Here is a 25,073-nt window from a genome sequence, read left to right as displayed (position 1 = left end):
ATGTTTTTATTGACATCGAGTTACCTTTGAAGTCTCTCTTCCTGTAGACTGTCTCCATATTTCTGTTCAATGCTATTCTTAGGATTTTTCCTCTTTTATAGAACCCCCCTTAATATTTCCTGCAGTGTCAGCTTGGTGGTTGCATAGTCTTTTAAGCCTTGCCAGTCTTGAAAACTCTTTATCTCTCCATCCATTTTGAATGTCAGTCTTGCTGGATAAAGAATCCTTGGTTGCATGTTCTTCTCATTCAGTGCCCTGAATATATCTTGCCAGCCTTTTCTGGCTTGCCAGGTCTCTGTGGACATGTCTGATGTTATTCTGATGGGCTTCCCTCTGTCATTAAGGAGCCTCTTTGCCCTGGCAGATTTCAAGAGATTATACCTACAATTATAATTCCTCAATTTGACTATCAGGTGTCATGATGTTTTTTTGGAATGTATAATCTTGGGTGGAGACCGTTCAGCCTCTAGTACATGAACGCTGGTTCCATTTGCGAGATTGGGAAAATTTTCATGAAGGACTTGTTCCACTATATCTTCTAGACTTCTTTCTTTCTCCTTCCCTTCAGGGATTCCAATAATTCTGATGTTGGAACGCTTCATGGCATCATTTATTTCCCTGATTCTGTTTTCGTGGTTTCTAAGCTGTTTGTTCCAGGCTTCATCCTGATCCTTTCTCTCTATCTGTTTGTCTTCCAGATCACGAATTCTATCTTCTGTCTCAGTTACCCTAGCTTTGAGAGAGTTTAGATTAGATTGGAACTCATTGAGAGCATTGTGAACCTCCTCCCTGGTAGCTTTAAGCTCTGCCCTAACATTGTGAACATCCTGTCTGTTGGCTTTCAGTTTGGCCCTAATCAATTCCATTTGGTCATCCATGGCTTTCTCCAACCTAGCTATTGCCTGGATAATTGTTAGCCTGAATTCTCTTTCCGACATATTGTCTATGTGGATAGCCGTTAGCTCTGTTGCAGAAGTTCCATCCTCTGTATTTTTCTTCTGTTGGGCATTCCTCCTCCTACTCATTTTGGTGGGAGATGACTGAACAGATGTAGCTGGATGTATCAACTGTGGCGCAGTCAAGGTGCACCCTGGAACACTTCTGAGCAATCAGGATTCCCCACCCAAACGAGAGACAAAATAAAAGAAAAAGAAAAGAAAAAGAGAGAGAAAGAGAGGAAAGAAAGGGAGGATGAAAGAGAAGGTTCAGCCCACATGGGCCCCAAGGTAAGATTTATGAAGTAGACAAACAAAAAGAGACAAAAAGACTGATACAAGTCTATGACAAAAGAAAAAACTATATATATATGCAAATAAAGGAAGAACCTCTTCAAAAAGAACCCTAATTGTAAGATTTATATGCTATCAGGACAAACACAAAAACACAGAAACACTGGACGAAGAAGAAGATGGGAGAGTTCTTATAAATTCTCAGTGTGTGCGAGGAAGGTTGTTTTGATTCTTCCTGGATGTATCTTGATATCTTTGTTAAAGGACTCAACTTTCCTAAGATAAAGGGGATTAAAAATTGGTTTACCTATAGGGGTAGTATTGATTGGGGAAAGGGGATTACTTTGAAGTTTAACTCTATATGAATATTAGAGGATAAAAATAAAAAGGAATAAACTAGACTAAACTAAACTAAAATTAAAAAAAAAAGAATTCAAAAAATAAAAATGCAAAAGAAAAACATAGGTGTATGTATCAAAAATTTCAGGTTAGAAGGGTATTATGGAATTTGATGTACTGTACAGCTCGCTGTGATGGTAAATAGGTTAAAAAAATTACCTATGTGTTAAAAAAAAAAAAAGTTCTGGAATAGTGGGTACGAGTCAACAATACAAGTTTTCCTATGAAGTAGTGGTTGTTCTCTTGTTTTCTCTCTCTCTTTTTTTTTTTTTTTCTTTCTTGGTTTGTTTTCTGGGGGAGGGGCCTCATTTATCCTAGCAGTAAGAGCTTCCATTTTTTATTGCACCTCATTAATAGCTTTTTGTATTTCAACTTGGTTAGATTTTAGTTCTTTTATTTCTCCAGAAAGATCTTTTATCTCTCCAGAGAGGGTTTCTCTAATATCTTCTATGGCTTTTTCGAGCCCAGGTAAAACCTTGAGAATCATCATTCTGAACTCCAGATCTGTCATATTACCAATGTCTGTATTGATTAGGTCCCCAGCCTTCAGTACTGCCTCTTGCTCTTTTTTTTGTGGTGAGTTTTTCCGCCTTGTTATTTTGTCCAGATAAGATTTGCTTTCTCCTCCTCTGGAATTTCGCTGTTCTCCTTGGTGAATGAAGTTGGTGTTGGCTGGGTTTCTTGTTGATCTTCTGGGGGAGGGGCCTGTTCTAGTGATTCTCAAGTGTCTTTGCCCCAGGTGGAATTGCACTGCCCTTACCAGGGGCTGGGCTAAGTAATCTGCTCAAATTTGCTCTTGGGAGCTTTTGTTCCCTGAGTGCTTTCTGTAGAGTTCTGGAGGACAGGAATGAAGATGGTGGCCTCCCAATCTCCAGCCCTGAGGAGCTGAGAGATTGGGGTCCAGCTCCTCAGTGTGCCCTCAGAGGCCCAACTGCCCCCACTCGCTGGCCTCTGGTTGCGATTGGAGGAAAGCACTCAAATGCTCGCACATGGAGAAAAGCGCCTGGTCACTTCCATTTCCGTGGCCTCTGGCCACGCTCTGAGCTCACCCAGCCTGTGACCGGTTCTAGGTAACCCCGAGCTGAGAGCTCACTCCTTGGCTTTGTCGCTGTAGCCAGCTTCCCTGCTCTAATACCTGTGAGCTCTGTGACACTCAGATGCCCCCAGTCCTTCTGTGACCCCACAGGACCTGGGGTTACACTGACCCCGTGTGGGCTTCCCCCTGGTTTAGCCTCTGGAGCAATGTCCCACCACGGAGCAGACTTTTAAAAGTCCTGCTTTTGAGCTCTTTTGCTCCACCGCTTGCCAGAAGCTGGCCTCTCCCCTGCATCTATCTTCCTGTCACTTTGGATTAACTTCTCCACAAGTCCTGCCTTTCAGAAAGTGGTCAATTTTCTGTTTCTAGAATTGTTGCTCTTCTTCTCTTTGATTTCCCATTGAATTTGTAGTAGTTCGCAATGGTTAAATAAGCTATCTAGCTAATCTCCTGCTACCTGATGTCGTCTCAGCTTGCTACTTCTCTGCCATCTTGACTCCTCCCCCATTTTGGCCATTCTAATTGGGGTAAGGTGGTATCTCAATGTGGTTTTGATTTGAATCTCCCTGTGGCAGAAAGGTCTCCCCCTAAGATCACAGAATCTAGAAAGACCTCCAGACACCTTATTGTGAAAATGCTGAATCACAATTTTAGACACGAGTTTTTGAAAACAACTAGGGGGAAGAGATTCCTTACATACAGAGGAAAGCCCATCAGAATAACATCAGACCTGTCCACAGAAACATGGCAAGCAGGAAAGGGCTGGCAAGATGTATTTAGGGCACTAAATGAGAATAACAAGCAGCCAAGAATACTTTACCTAGCAAGACTGACATTCAAAATGCATGGGTAAGATGGGCAAGGTTTAAAAGAGTATGTGACCATCAAGCTGGCACTACAAGAAATATTAAGGGGGGGTCTGATAAAAGAGGAAAAAAGCCCAAGAATTTCATTAAAGAGAAATTTATGGAGACAATCTACAGAAACAAAGACTTCAAAGGTAACACGATTTCAATAAAAACATATCTCTGAATAATCACTCAAACCCTGAATGGCCCAAATGCACCCATAAAATAGTGCAGATTTGTAGATTGGATAAAATGACAGGACCAATACATATGTTGTCTACAAGAGACCCATTTTCAACCTAAGAATACATCTGGAACAGATAAATTAGATTTTAAACTAAAGACTATAGTCAGAGTTAAAGAAATACACTATATCAATTCTCAAAGGGTCTATCCATCAAGAAGATCTAACAATTGTAAATATACCCCATTTTGAAACTTATTCCTTCTAGTTCTTCTTCCCTTAGTAGCTTCCCAGACTCTTTAGGGATGATTCTCTGTTTTCCATGTTTGCTCCCTTATCATGTGGGAACATATGTCTGTTATGTCACTACTTCCCACCCACAAAACTGGCATTCACATGTTTCTCTGAACTGTCAGGGTCAACTTGTAAAATGTGAGTCCTCAGGCCTAAAGAACAAAGGAAACAATATTCCAACAGACAATTCTGGCTCCATTGCTCACTCCTCAGAAACTGTGGGTAATGACCCATGCCCTTGGAATAATTGGACTTTATGTAAGAATGTTTTTGTATGTAGAGTTCAACATAAGTTAACCAGAGCACTCTTTTTTGATATTAGAATTCATAGTGATGGATAGGACTCAACATCTTTAAGTCAGGTCAAACATGGCATAGATTCCAAACCTGTCATATTTTAATTGTGAGGTTTGGATCAATTGGCTTCAAGTCCATGAGCCTTCTTGAATTAATTAATCTGCACATTTTGGATAAGAAAATGACTAAAAGGAGGTGGGTTTTTTGTTTGTTTGTTTGTTTTTGTTTTTGTTTGTTTTTTTGTTTGTTTTCTTATTTGTTTTTTTAACAATTCACCCATTAGAAAGGCCAAAATGTAGGACACTATCACCAACAGATGCTAGTGAGGGTGTGGAACAACAAGAATTCTCATTTATTGCTGACGGGAAAGCAAAATGGTGCAGTCATTTGGGAAGACCATTTGTCAGCCTTTACAGAACTAAAACAATTAGCAATCCTATTCCTTGATTTTTTACACAAAAAGTTGAAAATTTATGTCCACAAAAACACCTGCACACATTTAACAGCAGCTTTTTTCACAATGGTCTGTACACCTAGAAGCAACCAAGACGTCCTTCAGAAAGTGAGGATAGATAAACCACAACATCACACAGAGTATTATTCATTGACAATAGAAATGAGCTACAGGCCATGAAAAGATATGAAGATCCTTCCAATGTGTTCCCCATAGTACTTGGCATTCAGCTCCATCACAGATATGAGGCTTTTCTTGATCTTTCCCGTCACTAACTTTCTGGTTTCATGTCTTACTAACTAGACTTTTAGGAGTTCCGTGTCTGGCTTATAACCCAACAAACAGTAGAAGCTCAATAATAATTATTGAATGAATAGATGAGCCAGTAGCCACAATGTAGTGAAACGATTAGATTTTTCTTTTTCACCACCCTCCCACTTTTGTTATGCATCCTCTCCTAGGAATCCTCTCAGCCGACATATGCTTATTCATTCTGATGATTCCCCATCAATATTTTTGCCTTTTTTTGATATGTTTTCATCTGGGAAATTTTCTTGACCCCCTGGTCTTTGTTTTGTGTCCCTCAAACAATCTTTCATTTCCCCCTGTGCTGCCACCACCTGCCCATTTATAACATGGCCTTATCATTTTCTTTTTTTGTTTTTAAAGCTTTTATTTATTGATTTGATAGAGATCACAAGTAGTCAAAGAGGCAGGCAGAGAGAGAGAGAGGAGGAAGCAGGTTCCCTGCTGAGCAGAGAGCCCAATGTGGGGCTTGATCCCAGGACCCTGAGACCAAGACCTGACCTGAAGGCAGAGGCTTTAACCCACTGAGCCACCCAGGTGCCCTGGCGTTATCATTTTCTGTTCCCCTCTGGGTGTCTCAGTAGATCTAAAACTCTCTGAAGGCAAGATCCTAGGTCCTCTGTACTCACCTCTGAAGACCAGCAACCATCAGTGTGTCTGATACATTTGTTGGCTCAAGAAATTTCTATTGGTGAATGAATGAGAGATATATGATCAAATATAAATGAATGGAATATATTTACCCTGAAGTTGTTTTGTGAGTAGATAGCAGTTGTTTTTTTAAAACAACAATTCATAATGAAATGTTACCAAGAAGTAAATCATTAACAGAGAAAAATGACATGAACAGCTCAAATTTATATGATGATGACATCTTGCTGAGAGCAGGGAGAGTATCAAGGTAAACTATTTTTTCCAATACTAAGGATCCCAGTTTCAATTTTTTCTTATTACACAGTTTAAGTAAGAGTTTAAAAAATTGTACTTTCTCAAAGAGATTTAGCTAGAATTGGCAGAGCCTAGACCAGTGAAAGATAAGAAATAAGCCCCTGGTCTCTAGTACTATTGCTTTTCTGTATATTTTCCTGACTATAACTCTCTTCCTTTATAACATTATTCACTCAATCAATACTTTTTATGCCCCAGACATTACGGTGCCTTGTTGAAAATATTTTGGACAGGTAGTCAAGTACTCTATGGAGTGCGGTTTTATTTTATAAATAGAAATTCCTCTTAAATAATAGGATGTTAATTTATTTGAGTCATCATTTTTTTCTGAACGTTTAGCAGCCTAAGATGGGTGACATGAGCATTAGAAAATGACATTCAGGCTACAAGGAAATTTGAAAACTCTGGAGAGCTCTTGTTACCCCTCAGAGGTTAAATGGATCTTTGCTTTTGTAATTCTATTGTCCTTTAATACCATAATTTTATAGGCAACATGTTACATTAACCTTGATGTATAAGGCTGATGTATAATTATAGATAGTGAACGTGTATATGTGTGTGTGTGTGTGTTTCTGCGACTAGGTTTTTACTTTCTTCCACACTTTCCTGTTCCACACAGTGCAGAGTCTGTCATTCCCAGAAGCTTACTATTTTCTTTATACAGTAAGTATTCCTTGTTAAGTCCGTCCAAAATGTCCTTTTGGCCTTTGTTTCCATTGCATCAATGTTGAGCATCAGGCATATTTAATTCTCACTTGAAATAACTTTTCTACTACACAATTTCCTAATAGCATTTTTCATCTGGTCATTTCTCAGAGTATAGATTAAGGGGTTTAACATTGGTGTTATCATAGTGTAGAACACTGCAACTGCTTTATCGATAGATAAAGTAGCTGCAGGTCTCATGTACACAAATATGCAGGGCACAAAGAATAGGACAACCACTGTGATATGGGAGACGCAGGTGGAGAGGGCTTTGCGCCTTGCCTCCAAGCTGTGGTTCCTTAGGGAACGCAGAATGACCACATAGGAGACCATCAAGAGGAGAAAGTTTAACAGACAAATGAAACCACTGTTGGCAGCAACAAAGAGCCCAAGAGTGTGGGTATCAGTGCAGGCAAGATTGAGCAAGGGGTTCAGATCACACATAAAGTGATCTATGATATTAGGGCCACAGAAAGGTAAAGGGATGATAAAGAGGATCTGTATGGCTGCATGAAGAAAGCCTCCCACCCACACCACTCCCATTAGCAGGCCACAGATCTGCCGATTCATGATGGTTGTGTAGTGCAATGGCTTGCAGATGGCCACATACCGATCATAGGCCATCACAGTGAGTAGGATGACATCAGCACCTCCAATGGAATGTTCCCCAAAGACTTGGGTTATACATGCATTGAATGTGGTGGTCTTCTTTTCACGGAGTGAATCTATGATCAGTTTAGGGTTATTAACAGAAGAATAGCAGGCATCAATGAAAGAGAGATTGGCAAGGAAAAAGTACATGGGGGATCCCAATAATGGACTGGCGGTGATAGTGACCACAGTGAGCACATTTCCCACCAGAGAGACGATGTAGATGACCAAAAAGACAACAAATATGATTTTCTGCATCTTTGGATTCTCTGTGAGCCCCAGTAGAACAAACTCTGTCACATTGTTCCTTTTTTCCATTATGTCATTTTAGGATTAATTGCATTACCTTAAAAGAAAAAAAAACAACAACTTTTGATTAATGTGACATTGAATTTATTAAGCTTCTTAATTTAGCAAATAAAAATTACATAGATTCTAGTGAATTGTGGAATCTCATGAAGTTTTTTGAGACAGAAAATAAGTTTTTGCTGATTACTAAAATTATCTCCCTGATGAAGTTTCTGTTGAGTATGGCCATGGGGAACTTTGTAAACAGAAAGGCAAGAGAACATGTGTGTACACTTCATCATCTGCGGTGAGTAAACCTAACATGAAGTAGTGGATCATACACATAATGGCAGCTGAGTATGAAAAGGGAGGGTAGTTTCTGATGTAAAAGTTATGAATGCAAGATTAAGGAATTTTTTTCTTTTCTTATGAACAGGGGAAAAATGGCAGAAATTGAGACTCTCGATGGAAAAATGAAGTAGAATATGAGGAAGGGGAAATAAGGAATATAATGTTAATAAAGATCTACATGTGTCTGGGTGAAGTGGGGTGAAGTTCAGGAAGGGGACGGAAGCTTGAGAAAGAAACCCCATTTAGAATGTTTTCTAATACTTAACAGAAGACTTACAGGGCATTGGTGGTAGATCTGTAAAGAAAGTATATAGAAGTGACCATAAATAAATCATAATGATTTTGTTTAAATACATAATGTTATTATATATATACATATATATATGGGTATATATATATGGATATGTATGTATTTATAACTGATTGCTATATTCATGGCATAGTAACAAATGATCTGTACACAGGATCCCATTAAATACTAATAACATCCATTGTGGCTGGTATTATTCCATCCATTGTGAGATGAGAAAACAGTGTCAGAGACTTAGGTTAATGGTACTAATAACAATTACTATATTTATTAAATTGAATATTTAGTGGCTCTGAATGTGTTAGCAGTCATTTGCTGATTTAATCCCCACCACAAACCTGTAAAATAATTCCTGCTATTGTTTCCATACTTATTTTATAAATTATGCAATAGAAAGATAGAGAAGTTATAGATCCTGGGGAGCTCAAAATGCTAACTAAGGGCAGAACCAAGATTCCTTCAGGTTATAATAGTTAATGATTTTCTTTGAAGTTCTTAACCATGCTATATATTGTTATAATTAACAAAACTGAACTAGTAATCTCCTTTTTACATAACCATAATAGTTATAATTGCTTTATTACTACTTTGGAAGCAAGTGTATATAACACTTTTACATTAGCAGACACATGCACAGACACTTAGAACTTTTGTATAGGTAATCATTTGACTATGAATACAGAAAATTTTAGCTCTCCTACTTGGTAATGTGAGTTTAACATAATTTCAAGACAAAACATCAATACATACACATTTCAATATCATAGTTTGTACTAGTAACTAACAAATAGAAATTGGATTTTAAAAATCCATTTGTAACGTCTTAAAATTATAAAATAATTAAGAATAAATATCACTTATGGAGAGGGTAGTTGGGTTATGGACATTGGGGAGCGTATGTGCTATGGTGAGTGCTGTGAAAATGTATGCCTGATGATTCACAGACTTGTACTTCTGAACTAATAGTAAATTATGTTAATAAAAATAATAATAGGGGCACCTGGGTGGCTCAGTGGGTTAAAGTCTCTGCCTTTGGCTGGGGTCATGATCTCAGTGTCCTGGGATCAAGCCCTATAAGGGGCTTTCTGCTCAGCAGGGAATCTGCTTCCTCTTCTCTCTCTGCCTGCTTCTCTGCCTACTTGTGATCTCTGTCTGTCAAATAAATAAATAAAATCTTTAAAAAATACTTTAGAAAAGAATAAATGTAGAAAGATAAAAGGCAAATGTACTCTGAAAGCAAAACATTTGTTAAGAGAATATAAACACCTTACTATATAGAAGAAATACTGTTTGTGACAGATGTCTCAACATTATTAAGAGGTGATTTCTCCCCAAAGGCATTTCCAGATTCCCATTTTCTGAAGCATAATTACAGGAACAAACTCAAAACTTTTCCAAACAGCTTTAAAATTCATATGGAAATACGAGGGCCCTAAATTAGGTCTCACAACATTAAAAGAGAAAGAATTTGGAGAACTTACATGATCTGGTTTCCAGTGATGTTACAGAACTGTTGTGTTCAAAATGATGTGGTATTTTCATCAAAATACCTGAGAAGACCAACAAAGCAGACTAGAGAGCCCAGTAGTAGACCCACACTTATATAACTGACTACTCTCAGCTAAAGTCTGGAATCAATTGAGCGGTGAAAAAATATTTTTGCAAAAAATGAGGGTAGAAATACTGGGTATCTTTACTGCACAAAACAAAACAGAAAGGATTTTTATCTGTATATCATACCTGTACAGATTAATTTAAAATGGATTTAGAGCTATTTGTGGAATGTAAAAGTTAAAAAATGTTGGTGTAAACATAGGGAAAGATTTTCATGGCCTTGGACTACAAGAAAAATTTTCTAAATATGTGGAACAAAGGTGGCCCACATAGGGGCACCTTAGTGGTGAAGAAGTTGGTTGGTCATTGGAATCCAGGTTTGGGCTCAGGTGGTGACTTCAGGGTCCTGAGGTGGAGCACCCTTGCTGGACTTAGCACTCAGGGTGCAGTCTGTTAGAGAATTTCTCTCTTTCTCCTTCTGCCATTCTACCATGCTCATTATCTCTCTCCCCTTCTAAAATAAATAAATAGATCTAAAAAAAAAGTGTTCATAACACATGATGATTTGCACTTCACCAAAATTACAACTATGCAGCAGAACTAGTATACAAAGGAGGATAAGCTGAACAGTTGAGGATGTGAATTAACTGGTATTCTTCTCTAAGTGTTTTCCATGTGTGTGCACAGGAGAAGGTTAGAGATATGACCAGCTGTCTCCTGATGTGGATCTGTGCAGGCTAGCTCTGGAGTATAGCTTGGTCAACACTGGACACAAACTGGTATAGATAGCTCTAAATCACTGGGTTATCATGTCCTTTAAGACGAAGTGCTAAAAGTGCTAGAATCTCTCATTTCCTCAGCCCCAAAGGAAGCATAAACTAGAATAAAACATGTTCTTGCTCCAGTTGCTTACTGGTTATTTGAACTAATTATTCAACCTTTAGAACCTTCTGTATTTTTATCTACATAGTAAAGCTAATAATATGTGTGTTGAAATATGCAGTATTATGACAAGATGTAATATAATAAGCTTAATCCAACCAACAATCTCTCAGTGCATTTTTGTTATCCTTTGGCTAAGTAGATTGATCTGAAGCAGATTAAATATTATAAAATTTTATTTCCTGACCCTTCTTGCATGCAAAAACGTCACCTGCATGGGTTGGCATGTGGAAGAGAGAGACTGACTGGCTTCGGTGCAGGCAGATGAGGCTGAGTGTAAATCACCTGTGACTAGTCAGTGAGCAGAGAAGGAATCAGATGGGAAACACATTAAAGGTTTTGCTGTACTTGGCTTCTTTCGTCTGATTTTTCTACATTACTTGTGCATTTCCTCCCTCCCAAATTTCGGAGAAGAGCTGCTTATATCTTTGTTTCTTTATTTTTTGGTCTACTGTTTTCCATCAGCTCATTCATCAGTGCTAACACCAATAAAATATCACAAATCATTAATTTCATTTATCTACCTGCCATGCACACCAAAGATCTCTATAATTTCCTAAAAAAGGACTGAAACTTGTCATCTTTGGCTCCTTGTTCTGCTTGATCTCAGCTTTTCCTGTACTAACCTGGTGCTCTTATAGGCTGCAATTTCCCTCCTATTCTTCAGAAAGCTGGAGCACAGGGCAGTCACACTCTATAGCCTTTTGAGGCCTTCAGGGAAAAGGGACCAATTTTATCCCATAGAGGCAACTGCAGAAAGTTTATATCCCAGAGCACCAAGCACATTAATGTGACAATGGTTTTGCAACTCTTGGGCCAAGACCTGTCTAGAAATGTCTTTGGGATTATAATTACAAAAAAAAAAAAAAATCAAAGACCTATTAATTTTCACATAGTCATATAAGTTTGTATTCTGTTCCTCTGAACCAAATTGTCTTCAGGAATAGGCATAAAATAAAGAGATGATTCCTAGAACCAATATACTCATATTAGCTTTTGCAAGAATATAAAAACCCATTTTGCTTATTTTCCTTCTGAGCTATCATTAAGCAGCTAAATCAGCGTTCGAAATTCTCAGGCTGCTTTCTTGAGGGATGAAGATCCACTTCTTGCACCACTGAGTCTCGGTGACTATTGGAAGCATTATAAACTGTAGAAAGATTAAGATATTTGAAAATATTTCCAGAGAATTCATCTGGATTTATTTGAATTCTGGGTTTGTAACTCTCTGCATTTGACTCTAGGTTTTGGTACTAGAGACAAATTGGCAGAGTGAGTATCTGAGAATGAAATGCTTCCTGATGCAGTCCCAAATCTAACCAGACAGCCACTCAGACCTTATGGTTAGTGAATTACCCTTGTCACCTTGGTTTGGGAAGGGTCCCAGCACACATGTGCTAGGCTAATTATGTGAGTTTTTAAAATATTTACTTCATATAATTTCACTCTAAAGCATCTAACTTCTCTTGTAGCATATGAGAATTTGATTACTCTAAAGAAGTTTTAGCATACCTTAGTTTCAATGGCACATTTGCTATAAGCAAAATTCTGCCTTTTTTGGAGCAAAACAGTAGAGTTAAATAAAAAATCTCCAAGTAGGCAGTGAATTTCATTGTTTCTCCAACTCTTCAGTATAAGCATTCCTCTATATTTCTATTTTAAAAAGACTAGTTGGGGTGCCTGTGTGGCTCAGTTGCTTAAGTGTCTGGCTTAGGCTCAGGTCATGGTATCAGGATCCTAGGATCGAGTCCCATATGGGCTCCCTGCTCTGATGAAAGCCTGCTTCTCCCTCTCCTTCTACTGCTTCCCTGCTTATTCTCCCTCTCTCTCACTCTCTCTCTCTTTGTGTCAAGTAAATAAATGAAATATTTTTTTAAAAGACCAGTAAATGCTTTAATATGTACAATAGCAAAGACTTCTAATATTTCAAATAATCTATATTCCTAAAACGGAATTTCTTCTGAGTCAAACATGGTACGTTTATAGCATTCTACATTCTGTTATAATTAGGGAACGTTTGAATGTGTGGGTGGAACCTTGTTTTAAATATGTCAGTTTCAGAAGGACATTAAAATATAGATTGCTCTAGGCAGTATAGACATTTTAACAATGTTTATTCTTCTGTCCCAAGAACATGGAATTGTCTTCCACCTTTTTGTCTTTTCTTCAATTTATTTCATGAGTGTTCTATAGTTCCTAGAGTACAGATCCTTTACTACTTTGGTTAGGTTTATTCCCAGTTATCTTATGGTTCTTGGTGTTATAGTCAATGGAATTGATTCTCTAATTTCCCTTTCTGTGTTTTCATTGTTAGAGTACAAGAAAGCAACTGATTTCTGTCCATTGACTTTGTATCCTGCCACATTACTAGAATTTCTAGAATTCTAGAATCCTAGAATTGTTGTATGAGATCTAGTAGTTCGGGGTGGAGTCTTTTGGGTTTTCCATATCATGTCATCATGTCATCATTACATCTGTATCATGTCGTTTGTGAAGAGAGACAGTTTGACTTCTTCATTGCCAATTTGGATAACTTTTATTTCTCTTTGTTGTCTGATTGCTGTGTGAACAAGAATGGTGAGAGTGGGCACTCTTGCCATGTTCCTGATCTCAAAAGGAAGGCTGTGAGCTTTTTCCCATTGAGGATGATATTTGCTGTGCATTTTTCATAGATAGATTTTACAAAGTTCAGGAATGTTACTTCTATCCCTATATTTTGAAGCCTTTTAATCAGGAAAGGATGATGGATTTTGTCAAATTCTTTTTCTGCATCAATTGAGAGGAACATGTGGTTCTTTTTTCATAGAGCTGGAACAAATAATTCTAAAATTTGTATGGAATCAGAAGAGACCCTGAATTGCTAAGGAAATGTTGAAAAACAAAACTGGAAACATCCTGTTGCCTGATTTCAAGCTTTACTAAAAAGCTGTGATCACCAATACAGCATGGTACTGGCATAAAAACAGACACATAGACCTGTTCCACTAGAGAGCCCAGATATTGACCCTCAACTCTATGGTCAAATAATCTTCAACAAAGCAGGAAAAAATATACAGTGGAAAAAAGACAGTCTCTTCAATAAATGGTGCTGGGAAAACTGGACAGCTATACGTAGGAGAATGAAACTCAACCATTCTCTTGCACCATACACGAAGATAAACTCAAAATGGATAAAAGACCTCAATGTGAAACAGGAATCCATCAGAATCCTAGAGGAGAACATAAGCAGTAATCTCTTCTATATCAGCCACAGCAACTTCTTTCAAGATATGTCTCCAAAGACAAAGGAAATAAAAAGCAAAAAATGAACTTTTGGGACTTCATCAAGATTAAAAGCTTCTGCACAGCAAAGGAAACAGTCAAAAAACAAAGAGGCAACACACGGAATGGGAGAAGATATTTGCAAATGACAGTACAGACAAAAGGCTGATCTCCAGGATCTATAAAGAACTCCTCAAACTCAACACACACAAAACAGATAATCATGTCAAAAAATGGATAGAAGACATGAACAGACACTTCTCCAATGAAGACATCCAAATGGCTATCAGACACATGAAAAAATATTCAACATCACTAGCCATCAGGGAGATTCAAATTAAAACCGCATTGAGATACCACCTTACACCAGTTAGAGTGGCCAAAATCAGCAAGACGAGAAACAACGTGCGTTGGAGAGGATGTAGAGAAAGTGAGACCCTTTTACACTGTTGGTGGGAATGCAAGTTGGTGTAGCTAGTTTGGAGAACAGTGTGAAGATTCCTAAAGAAATTAAAAATAGAGCTTCCCTATGATCCTGCAATGCACTACTGGATATTTACCCCAAAGATACAGATGTAGTGAAAAGAAGGGCCATCTGCACCCCAGTGTTCATAGCAGCAATGGCTAAGTCACCAAACTGTGGAAAGAACAAAATGCCCTTCAATGAACAAATGGATAAGGAATATGTGGTCCATATACACTATGGAGTATTATGCCTCCATCAGAAAAGATAAATACCCAATTTTTGTATCCACATGGATGGGACTGGAAGAGATTATGCTGAGTGAAATACGTCAAGCAGAGAGAGTCAATTATCATATGGTTTCACTTATTTGTGGTGCGTAAGAAATAACTTGGAGGACGTGGGGAGATGGATAGGAGAAGAGAGTTGGGGCAAATTTTAGAGGGAGATGAATCATGAGAGACTATGGATGCTGAAAAACAATCTGAGGGTTATGAAGGGGTGGGGGGTGGGAGGTTGGGGGAGCCTGGTGGTGGGTATTCAGGAGGGTATGTATTGCATTGAGCATGGGTGTGGTGCATAAACAATGAATTCTGTTGCACTGAAAAGAAATTAAATTTAAAAAAAAAGGTAAAAAAAATAAAATATGGCAGGTTATTTTCCTTTATAAATAGCATAATCCAAAATGTACACATAACGCAGGAATCCTAAATACATATTTCAGAGTGAAAGAAGTCAGTGTGAAGTGGCCCTTTTTGTATGATTCAACTAGAGTTCTTCCTCCACTTACAATGGTGTTATGTCCCAGTAAACCCATCATAAGTAGAAAATATCATTTTTAAGACTCTTAATTTTTTATTATTATAGATTTTATTATTTATTTGAAAGTGAGCAAGAGAGTATATGTGTGTGTGTGTGTGTGTGTGTGTGTGTGTGAGAGAGAGAGAGAGAGAGAGAGACACATCACAAGCAGGGTGGAGGACAAAGGGAGAGGAAGAAGCAGACTTCCCACTGAGTGGGGAGCCAGATATGGAACTTGATCCCAGGACCCAGAGATCATGACCTAAACTGAAGGAAGAGGCTTAATTGACTGAATCATTCAGGTGTCCCTGAAACTGTTTTGGGTTATACACATGCGATACAGGAACTACAGGCATTCTGGAGGTACTGTGCAAAGAAACATGAATAGCAGGAAAAAACTAATGTGGAAGAAAAATCAAACAGTGTTTTACTTTCTTTTTTTTTAATGTTTACAGATTAAATTTTATTCCTTCTTAGCATCATAAAACAGAACATATAAGTTTATATAATTAAGAGCTAATAATAGGTAATCTAACTTTTTTTTTATGTTTTCAGTGTTCCAAGAGTCATTGTTTATGCACCACACACACCCAGTGCTCCATGCAATACATGCCCTCCTTAATACCCACCACCAGACTATCCCTTCCCTTCTAAAACCCTGTTTGTTTCTTAGATTCCACAGTCTCTCAAGATTCTTCTCCACTTCAATTTACTCCAGTTCACTTCTCCGTTCCTTCTCCTAATGTTCTCCATGTCATTCCTTATGCTCTGTAAGTAAGCGAAACCATATGATAATTGACTTTCTCTGCTTGATGCATTTCACTCAGCCTAATCTCTTCCAGTCCTGTCCATGTTAATACAAAAGTTGGGTATCCATCCTTTCTGATGGGGGTGTAATATTCCATTGTTTATATGGTCATATTTTCTTTTTCCTTTTGTCTGTTGAAGACCAACTTCGTTCTTTCCGCAGTGTGGTGATTGTGGCCATTGCTTATAGGAATATTGGGGTACAGTGTTTTTATAACAAAGAGAAACTGGACAAACTGCCTTCTCAGCAACTACTAATAAGGAAGTGAGTCTTTTTTTTTTTCTTTTTAAGATTATATTTTTATTTATTTGACAGAGAGAGAAACAGAGGGAACAAAAGCAGGATAAGTTGTAGAGGAAGAAGCAGTCTTCCTGCTGAGTAGAGAGGCTGATGTAAGGTTCGATCCCAGGACCCTGAGATCATGACCTGACATGAAGGCAGACACTTAATGACTGAGCCATAATAGAGAAGCAGTTCTATTGCAAGATTTATGTTTGGAAAATACATCATAAGACATTTGTCAGTCTAAAATTTGAAAGGGCATGTGCTTAAAATGACCCACTTTGTTACCAGAATAAAGATCATTTTCATGTGTAGAATGGGTAGATCAATAAATGGGCAGAACAATATAATGGAATCAGCAATCAGGTTAAAAGTCACAAATGACAGGGAGCCTGGGTTGCTCAGTGGCTTAAAGCCTCTGCCTTTGTCTCAAGTCATAATCCCAGGCTCCTGGAATCTAGCCCTGCATCAGGTTCTCTGCTCACCAGGGAGCCTGCTTCCTTTCATCTCTCTGCCTGCCTCTCTGCCTACTTGTGATCTCTGTCTGCCAAATAAATAAATAAAATCTTAAAAAAAAAAAAAAAGTCACAAATTACCAGTACACCTGAAGGCCTCTTCATACTTCTTTAAAATGACCACCTTTGGAAAGTAATCACTATCTTTATCTATAAAACAGATGAAGTTTATCTAGTGTTTGAATTTGTAGAAAATCAGTAATGCAGATTTTATTCTTCAGTGTCTGTTTTTCTCAGTATGTTCATGAGACTCATTCTTTATGATTTATCTATTTCCTGATTATTTTCATTGATCTGAGGTATCTCACTGCATGGATATGTGACAACTGACCCATTACTTCATTGCTAGACATTCAGGCATTTCATTTGCAAGGATATTGTGAGTACAGTTGCTTTGAATATTTTGAAACATGTCTTTTGTTGACTGCAGATCATCTGTTGATACGTGCTTTTTACAAAAGATACATATAATACACATAACTCCTAGGGCATGAAAAAATCGTAACTGAAAGCATGAAAAAAATAGAATAGTCAAAATGCAGTTGTATTTATTTTATTTTATTTTTATTTTTAAAAGATTTATTTTATTTACTTATTTGAAGGAGAGAGGGAGAGACCACAAGAAGGGAAGTGGCAGGTAGAGGAAAAGGCAGAAGCAGGCTTCCCACAGAGCAGGGAGACCTATGGCAGGCTGGATCCCAGGACCCTGAGAACCTGAGCTAAAAGCAGATACTTAACCAACCAACTAAGCCACTCAGGCACCCAAAATGCAGTAGTGTTGGAAGTGGCCAGAATATATATATATATATACACACACATACACATATATATATACACACAAAATTATATTCATGTGTAATTTTGTTATTATATCTTTTATTTATATAAATATCTATATCTATATCTATCTATATAAATATGTATATTTGTAACTGTCCCTCAGAACAATGTATTACTTAAAATATAACCCATGGGTAATTTTACTAGTTACCAAGCATGTTTAGATCTAGCCTCAAGAAAAACACATACTTGGCAACAGGCCTCTGGGAGAGAGGACGATATAGGGCCTTGAAGCCGAGAGCTGGGGATGCCTGGCTCAGGGCAGAATGCTGCCTGCTTCATTTTTCTGTTATCTCCCCCCACCCACCCTGAGAACACCTGTGGCTAATTATATAAGTCCTTTGAATGTGTTTGCACAGCTATAAACTTTATACTGTTTGACCAGACATATTTTGCCTTCCTTGTTGTTTATCTACAAAGCATACAATTAATGTTCATCCTTCTTCAGCTCTTCTGTTGATTACTTTCTATATCTAACAAAAAAGGGACTGAGGAGTTGTTCCGGGCAACAGTCTATTCTATTGTCCCCTGCTCCCTTTCTCTTGCTGCTGACTTGTTTGTGACTCATTCTTCTTTCGTGGGCCTCCAGGAAGTGGCATATATTGATATAATATATATCATATATATAAACAGATATATAAAAACACTACACTCATATATATAAACAGATATATAAAAACACTACACGCTCTTGAGTGAGTATGAGTTATTTAAAATAATTCATCCTATTTAATGCCACAAGTATATTCTCAACAAGTGTCAAAATATCTGAGTCACTTAGAACAACATATTTAATGACAATGCAGATAAGGTATGAAAACAGTAAAAGGATAACTTTCAGTTGCAAATGAATTCTAATTTAGAAACATTTTAAATAAAAAGTGAAAAGAAATCATAATTGAAATTAGAGAATAATTATAAATAAAGTTAATACAAACACTATTTATCAACAAAGTATGCCAATGCTTAGAGGTAAATCCGTAGCTTGTGTTCAAACACAAAATACTTTATTACATCAATAGAACATTTGTTACCATCTAATTCTTACTACACTTGAGATTAGCCACAACAAGAGGTTTGAATGTCAGTGTTGGATTATTAAATTCTACACTTGAAACTAATATTACACTCTATGTTAACTAATTGGAGTTTAAATAAAAACTTAAAAAAAAACCCTAACTGTAACAATGCTAGCAATACTTCCTATAAATAAATAAGTACTAAATAAATGCTAAATATATTTTTAAAAAGTGACTGAAATGCCTGGTGTTGTTGAGGTTGTGGAGAAATGAGAATGCTCATACACTGCTTATGGAAATGTAACATAGCACTGCCATTTTTGAAAAAACTTTGTCAGTTTCTGAAAATTCTAGCATACACTTATAACTCAGAAATTCCACTCTTAGGCATCAACCCAAGAGAAATGATAATTTATGTCCACCCTCAGTCTTCTACATGAGTGTTCACAGTAGGATAATTCACTATGGTTCTTACATGGACACAATTCAAATGTCCACCAGCTAGTGAATAAGTATACAGATATGGTAGAACCATACAGTGGGATATTATTCTTTCTAAGGGGGAACAAACTGCTAATAATAAAATATGATAAAACTCTAAAACAGTAGGGTAAAGGAAGAAGATAGTATCATCTTTTAAAAGTATTGTTTTTAAAAAGTCTATTTCTCTCCTGGTTATGTCATGTGGTATCATAACTGGATCAAGGAAAAATTGAGGTGTCCTTGAGATTCCCTAGATCTCTGACCAAAGCTCTGCAAATTCATTGTGTCCCAACAGTAGCTGTCAATGTGCATAAAACTTGGATCCTTAGTTCCTTTATGTACCCAGAAATGAAAGTTTTGATGGTAAATGTATAGATTTCTGCTCACCTCAGCTGTTTACCCCCCCATTTTTATTTTATTTATTTTTTAAAAGATTTTATGTATTTATTTGTCAGAGAGATAAACTGCAAGTGAGAGAACACAAGCAGGGGGAGTGGGAGAGGAAGAAGCAGGCTTCGGGCCAAGCAGAGAGCCCAGTGCAGGGCTTGATCCCAGGTCGCTGGGATCATGACTTGAGCCAAAGGCAAACCCTTAATGGCTGAGTCACCTAGGTCCCCTTACCCAACATTCTTAATCTCATCCCCTCTACTTCTTCTTCCCATAGTAGCTGCCCAGTCTCTTCAGAGATGATTCTCTCTTTTCCATCTTTGCTACCTTATCATGTGGGAACACCTGTTTGTTATGTTACTCCTTCCCACCCAGAAAACTGGCATTCACATTTTTCTCTGAACGGTAAAGGGTTTACTTGTGACATGTGAGTCCTTAGACTTGAAGAACAAAGGAAACAGTATTCTAAAAGACAATTCTGATTCCATTGCTCACACCTCAGTAACTGTGTGTAATGACCCAGTGTCCTCGGAATCATCTAACATTATGTAAGCATTTGTTGTATGTAGAATCCAGAGCAGACTCTTTCCATCTTAGAATTCTCAGTGATAGATGGGGCTTCAGATCTTTATGTCAGGTCAAACATGCATGCCAACGATTCTGAACCTGTGATATTTTAATTGGGAGGTTTACATCAATTGGCTTCAAGTCCATGGGCCTTCTTGAATTACTTAATCTGCACATTTTGGATAAGAAAATGACTCAAAGGAGGTTTTAATAATACATCTATTAGGATGGCCAAAATATGGGACATCATCACCAACACATGCTGGTGAGGATGTGGAACAAGAACTCTCATTGCTGATGGGAAAACAAAATGGTGCCGCCAGTTGGAAAGACACTTTGTCATTTTGTTACAGAACTTAAACAGTTTAGCAATCCCACTCCTTGGCATTTACCCAAAGGATTTAAAAACTTATGCCTACAAAAAAACCTGCCCACACATGTTTAACAGCATCTTTATTCACAATTGTCCATACAACTGGAAACAGCCAAGATGTCCTTCAATAGGTGAGGATAGGTAAATTGCAACATCAGACAGTGGAGTATTACTTATTGCCAAGAGAAATGAGCTCCAGGCCATGAAAAGTTATGAAGATCTTTCCAATGTATTCCCCATGGTACCTGGCACTCAGCTCAATCACAAATATGAGACTCTTCTTGATCTTCCCTGTCACTAATTTCCTAGTTTCATGTCTTACTAATTAGACTTTTAGGAGCTCAGTGTCCAGCTTATAACCCGACACTCAGAAGAAGCTAAATAATTAATTATTGAATGAATAGATGAGCCAATAGCCACAAGCATATTGAAATGATTGTGTTTTCTGCATACTCTTTTTCACCCTTGGTCTTTGTTATGCAACAAAGGGAATATTCTCATCCTAACACATGCCTATCTCATGATTCCCTTTCCTCCTTTGTGCCCATTTTTGATGTTTTCATCTAGAAAATCTTCCTGACCCCCTGGTCTTTGTTGTGTGTCCCTCAAACATGCTTTCCTTGCTCCCCTGTGCTGCCACTACCTTCCCATTTATAACATAAATTCTCTCATATTCTGCTCACTCTGTGTATCTCTCAGTAGATCTGAAGCTTTGATGGCAAGAACTTTATTCTGCTCTATTCACCACTGAAGGCCCAGCAATCATCAATGTGTGTAATATGTTTTCTGTCTAGAAATATCTATTGATTAATGAATAGGGAATAATACACACACACACACACACACAGATATAAATATATTTTTCCTGAAGTTGTTTTGTGTATAGATGGAACTGCATATTTTTAAAAACTCTTCATAATGAAATGTTACCTAGAAATAATCTAATTAGCATAAAAATGTCATGAACAGCTCGCATTCATATGATGATGAAATCTTGCTGAAAGCAGAGAAAATATCAATGTAAGATATTTTTTTTTTTCATTGAGAATCTCAGTTTCAATCTTTGTAAATACATAGTTTAATCAGGAGTTCAAAAAATTGTCATTTCTCAAAGAGATCTTGCTAGAAATCTCAGTCTGAATCAGATAAAAGTAGGAAAGAAAGTCCCTTGTCCCCACTCTTATTTCTTTGATCTAAATTTTCTTGATGTTATTTAACTTCCTTAATGCCATTATTCACTCATTCAATATTTATTGTGCCTGAGACATTGTGCTGACTTGTAGAAACTATTTTTAACAAACAGTCAAGTACTCTATGGAGTGTGACTTTAATAAGAATTCCTCTCAGATGATAAGATGTTCATTAATTTGGGTCATGATTCTTCCTAATTGGTTAGCAGCCTAAGACAGGTAATATGAGCAATACAATATGACTCTGAAGTCTACAAGTGAACTTGGAAACTTGGGATAATCTTAGTTATCCCTCAGAGGTTAAAGGGCTCACTTTTACAATGCTATAGACATTTTAGACTCTAATTTTATAGAAAGGATGTTATCATCAATTCTGGTATATAATAATGAGTCGAATTCTTAATAAAATATGTTATATTTTATAGATAGTAAATATTCATAGTGACTATGAATATATATATGCCTATAGTACATACTGTATCTATATATATACACATATATATGTGTGTGTATATATATGAAAAACTGTGGTTAGTTTTTTTTTTTTTTTCTTGACACATTTCTGCTCCACTCAGTTCAGTAGTTAGCATTCACGGTAGTTTATTTACTCTTTATTTGGTAGGTATTCCTTTTTGAGAACTTCCAAAATGTCCTTTTGACCTTTGTTTTCATTGAATCAGTGCTGAGCTCCAGGCATATTTATTTCTCACGTGAAATAACTTTTCTACTGCACAATTTTCTAATGGCATTTTTCATCTGATCATTTCTTAAGGTATAGATTAATGGGTTTAACATCGGTGTTATCATAGTGTAGAACACTGAGACTGCTTTATCAATAGATAAAGTAGTCACAGGTCTCATGTACACAAAAATGCAAGGCACAAAGAATAGGATAACTACTGTGATGTGGGAGACACAGGTGGAGAGGGCTTTGCGCCTTGCCTCCAAGCTGTGGTTCCTTAGGGAACGCAGAATGACCACATAGGAGATGATCAAGAGAAGGAAGAGGAAGACACAGAGAAAACCACTGTTGGCAGCAACGAAGAGGCCTAGAGTGTGGGTATCAGTGCAGGCAAGATTGAGCAAAGGGTTTAGATCACACATAAAGTGATCTATGACATTAGGGCCACAGAAGGGTAAAGGGATGATAAAGAGGATCTGTATGGCTCCATGAAGAAAACCTCCCACCCACACCACTCCTATTAACAGGCCACACACCTGCCGATTCATGATGGTTGTGTAGTGCAATGGCTTGCAGATGGCCACATAGCGGTCATAGGCCATCACAGTAAGTAGGATGATATCAGCACCTGCAAAGAAATGTTCTCCCAAGATTTGGATTATACATGCATTGAATGTGGTGGTCTTCTTTTCACGGAGTGAATCTATGATCAGTTTAGGGGTATTAACAGAAGAATAGCAGGCATCAATGAAAGAGAGATAGGCCAGGAAATAGTACATGGGAGACCCCAATAATGGGCTGGCAGAGATAGTTACCATGGTGAGCGTATTTCCTACCTCAGAGATGATGTAAATCACCAAAAAGATGACAAATATGATTTTCTGCATCTTTGGATTCTCTGTGAGCCCCAGTAGAACAAACTCCGTCACGTTGTTTCTATTCTCCATTATTTCATATCATGAATAATTGCATTACCTGAAAAAAATTCCTTTTTATTAATGTAACCTTGAATATATTAAGCTTTTTCATCTAGTAAGCAATACATACTTAGATTCTATGGAATTGTGGACTCTCATGTGGTTTTCTGAGATAGAAAATAAATTATGAGTTCTTTAAGATTACATAAATTATTTTCTAGTTGAAGTTTCTGTTCAGTATGCCCGTGGGGAACTTTGTAAACACACAGGTAGCAGGAGATCATTTGCGCTTACTTCATCATCTGAGGTGATTAGTCATGTAACAGGAAGTCATCAAATGAATACATACTGGCTGTTAAGTAAGAAAAGCGAGGTAGTTTATGATGTAAAAGCTATGAATGCAAGGTTAGGAATTTTCACTTTATCCTAAGGAAATGGGAAACCATGAGAAGACAGTGAGAATATACATGGGAAAGTGAAGAGAAATTAGAGGAAGAGATAATAAGGGATAAAATTTTAATAAATGTCTTCATGTGTCTTGGATGAAGTGGGGTGAAGTTCAGTAAGGGATTGGAAGCCAGAGACAGAAACCCCAGTTAAGAGATTATTTATTATAGTTGGCATAGTACTAACAGAATGCTGTTTGTGGGTAAATAAAGTATACAAAAGCTACTATAAAAATAATAGTGTTTATTTTTTATATACAATAGTATTATATTTGCTAATGATATATATATAGAGAGAGAGAGAAAGAGAGAGAGAGACCTTAATAATTGATATGTTCATGGTATAATAACAAGTGCTGTATATATGGGATCTCATTAAATACTGATAACATCCCATTTGTTTGGTATTATTCCATCCATTTTGAGATGAGGAATCAGTTTCAGACTATTAGTTTGATGGTAATAATAACAATAACAATATTTACTAAAATTGAGTATTTAATGGCCTTCAGTGTTTTTGTAGATATTTGCTGATTTAATTCCCACCACGAATTGTAAGATAACTCCAGCTCTTTTTTTGACAATTATTTTATATGTTAAGTAATAGAAATATAGAGGAGGTAATGATCCTACCAAGATCAAGAACTAAGGTTAGTTCAGATTATACTTCTTCATGGTTTTCCTCCAAATTATTACCCATGCCCTAAATTGTTATAATTAACAATATGGAACTAATTATCTTTTTTATATGACCACAAAATAATTGCTTTATTACTAATTTGGAGGCAAGTGTCTATAACATGATTTCATTAAGACACACACACACACAAACACACACACACACACAAAGACATGACTGAACTCCCAATTATCAAGTAAAAAAATTAAAAAAAAGTCAAATAAAAATTAAAAAATGTGGTACTATGTTTATTGAAAGCTCTTTTAATCTTGACTTCTTTCACAGACTAATTTCTTCCTACTAGAATCTGCCTCCAAAGCTAACCATCTGTTTTTTGTTTTGTTTTCTTTTGTGTTTTTTGTTTGTTTATTTTTTTAGTTTTCAGTCAAGTTTTCAAGCCATGTGTTAAATGTTGAAAAGGATTTCCACTGTGGCTAAGTGCTTTCATCTGAAAATCAAAAAGACAAGTTTAGGATTCTGGTTTTCCACTAGCATCTGCTTTACTCTGCAGTACCTTTCCAACACTTTACATCCTTCTTTCCTCATCTATAAAGCAAGATTAAC

General features: G+C 37.0%; 2 protein-coding genes across 2 annotated transcripts; both read right to left on the bottom strand.

Annotated features, from left to right (window-relative positions):
• Positions 1-6,739: 6,739 nt before the first annotated feature.
• Positions 6,740-7,669, bottom strand: LOC131822595 (olfactory receptor 4C46-like). The gene has a single exon (XM_059158884.1). It carries the CDS (start codon positions 7,667-7,669, stop codon positions 6,740-6,742), a length of 930 nt encoding a protein of 309 aa, XP_059014867.1.
• Positions 7,670-22,484: 14,815 nt separating this feature from the next.
• LOC131822594 (olfactory receptor 4C46-like) lies at positions 22,485-23,414 on the bottom strand. The gene has a single exon (XM_059158883.1). The coding sequence runs from the start codon at positions 23,412-23,414 to the stop codon at positions 22,485-22,487; it is 930 nt and encodes a 309-aa protein (XP_059014866.1).
• Between the last annotated feature and the right edge of the window lie 1,659 nt (positions 23,415-25,073).

This window comes from Mustela lutreola, chromosome 1, assembly GCF_030435805.1.
Source record: "Mustela lutreola isolate mMusLut2 chromosome 1, mMusLut2.pri, whole genome shotgun sequence".
Taxonomy (NCBI): Eukaryota; Metazoa; Chordata; class Mammalia; order Carnivora; family Mustelidae; genus Mustela; species Mustela lutreola.
Note: the sequence above shows the minus strand (reverse complement) of the source record. Positions and strands in the feature narration are given on the sequence as shown.

Bases quoted from the DNA above. Each gene is read 5' to 3' on its own strand.
- LOC131822595 (XM_059158884.1), bottom strand. From the start codon at position 7,669: ATGGAAAAAAGGAACAATGTGACAGAGTTTGTTCTACTGGGGCTCACA.
- LOC131822594 (XM_059158883.1), bottom strand. From the start codon at position 23,414: ATGGAGAATAGAAACAACGTGACGGAGTTTGTTCTACTGGGGCTCACA.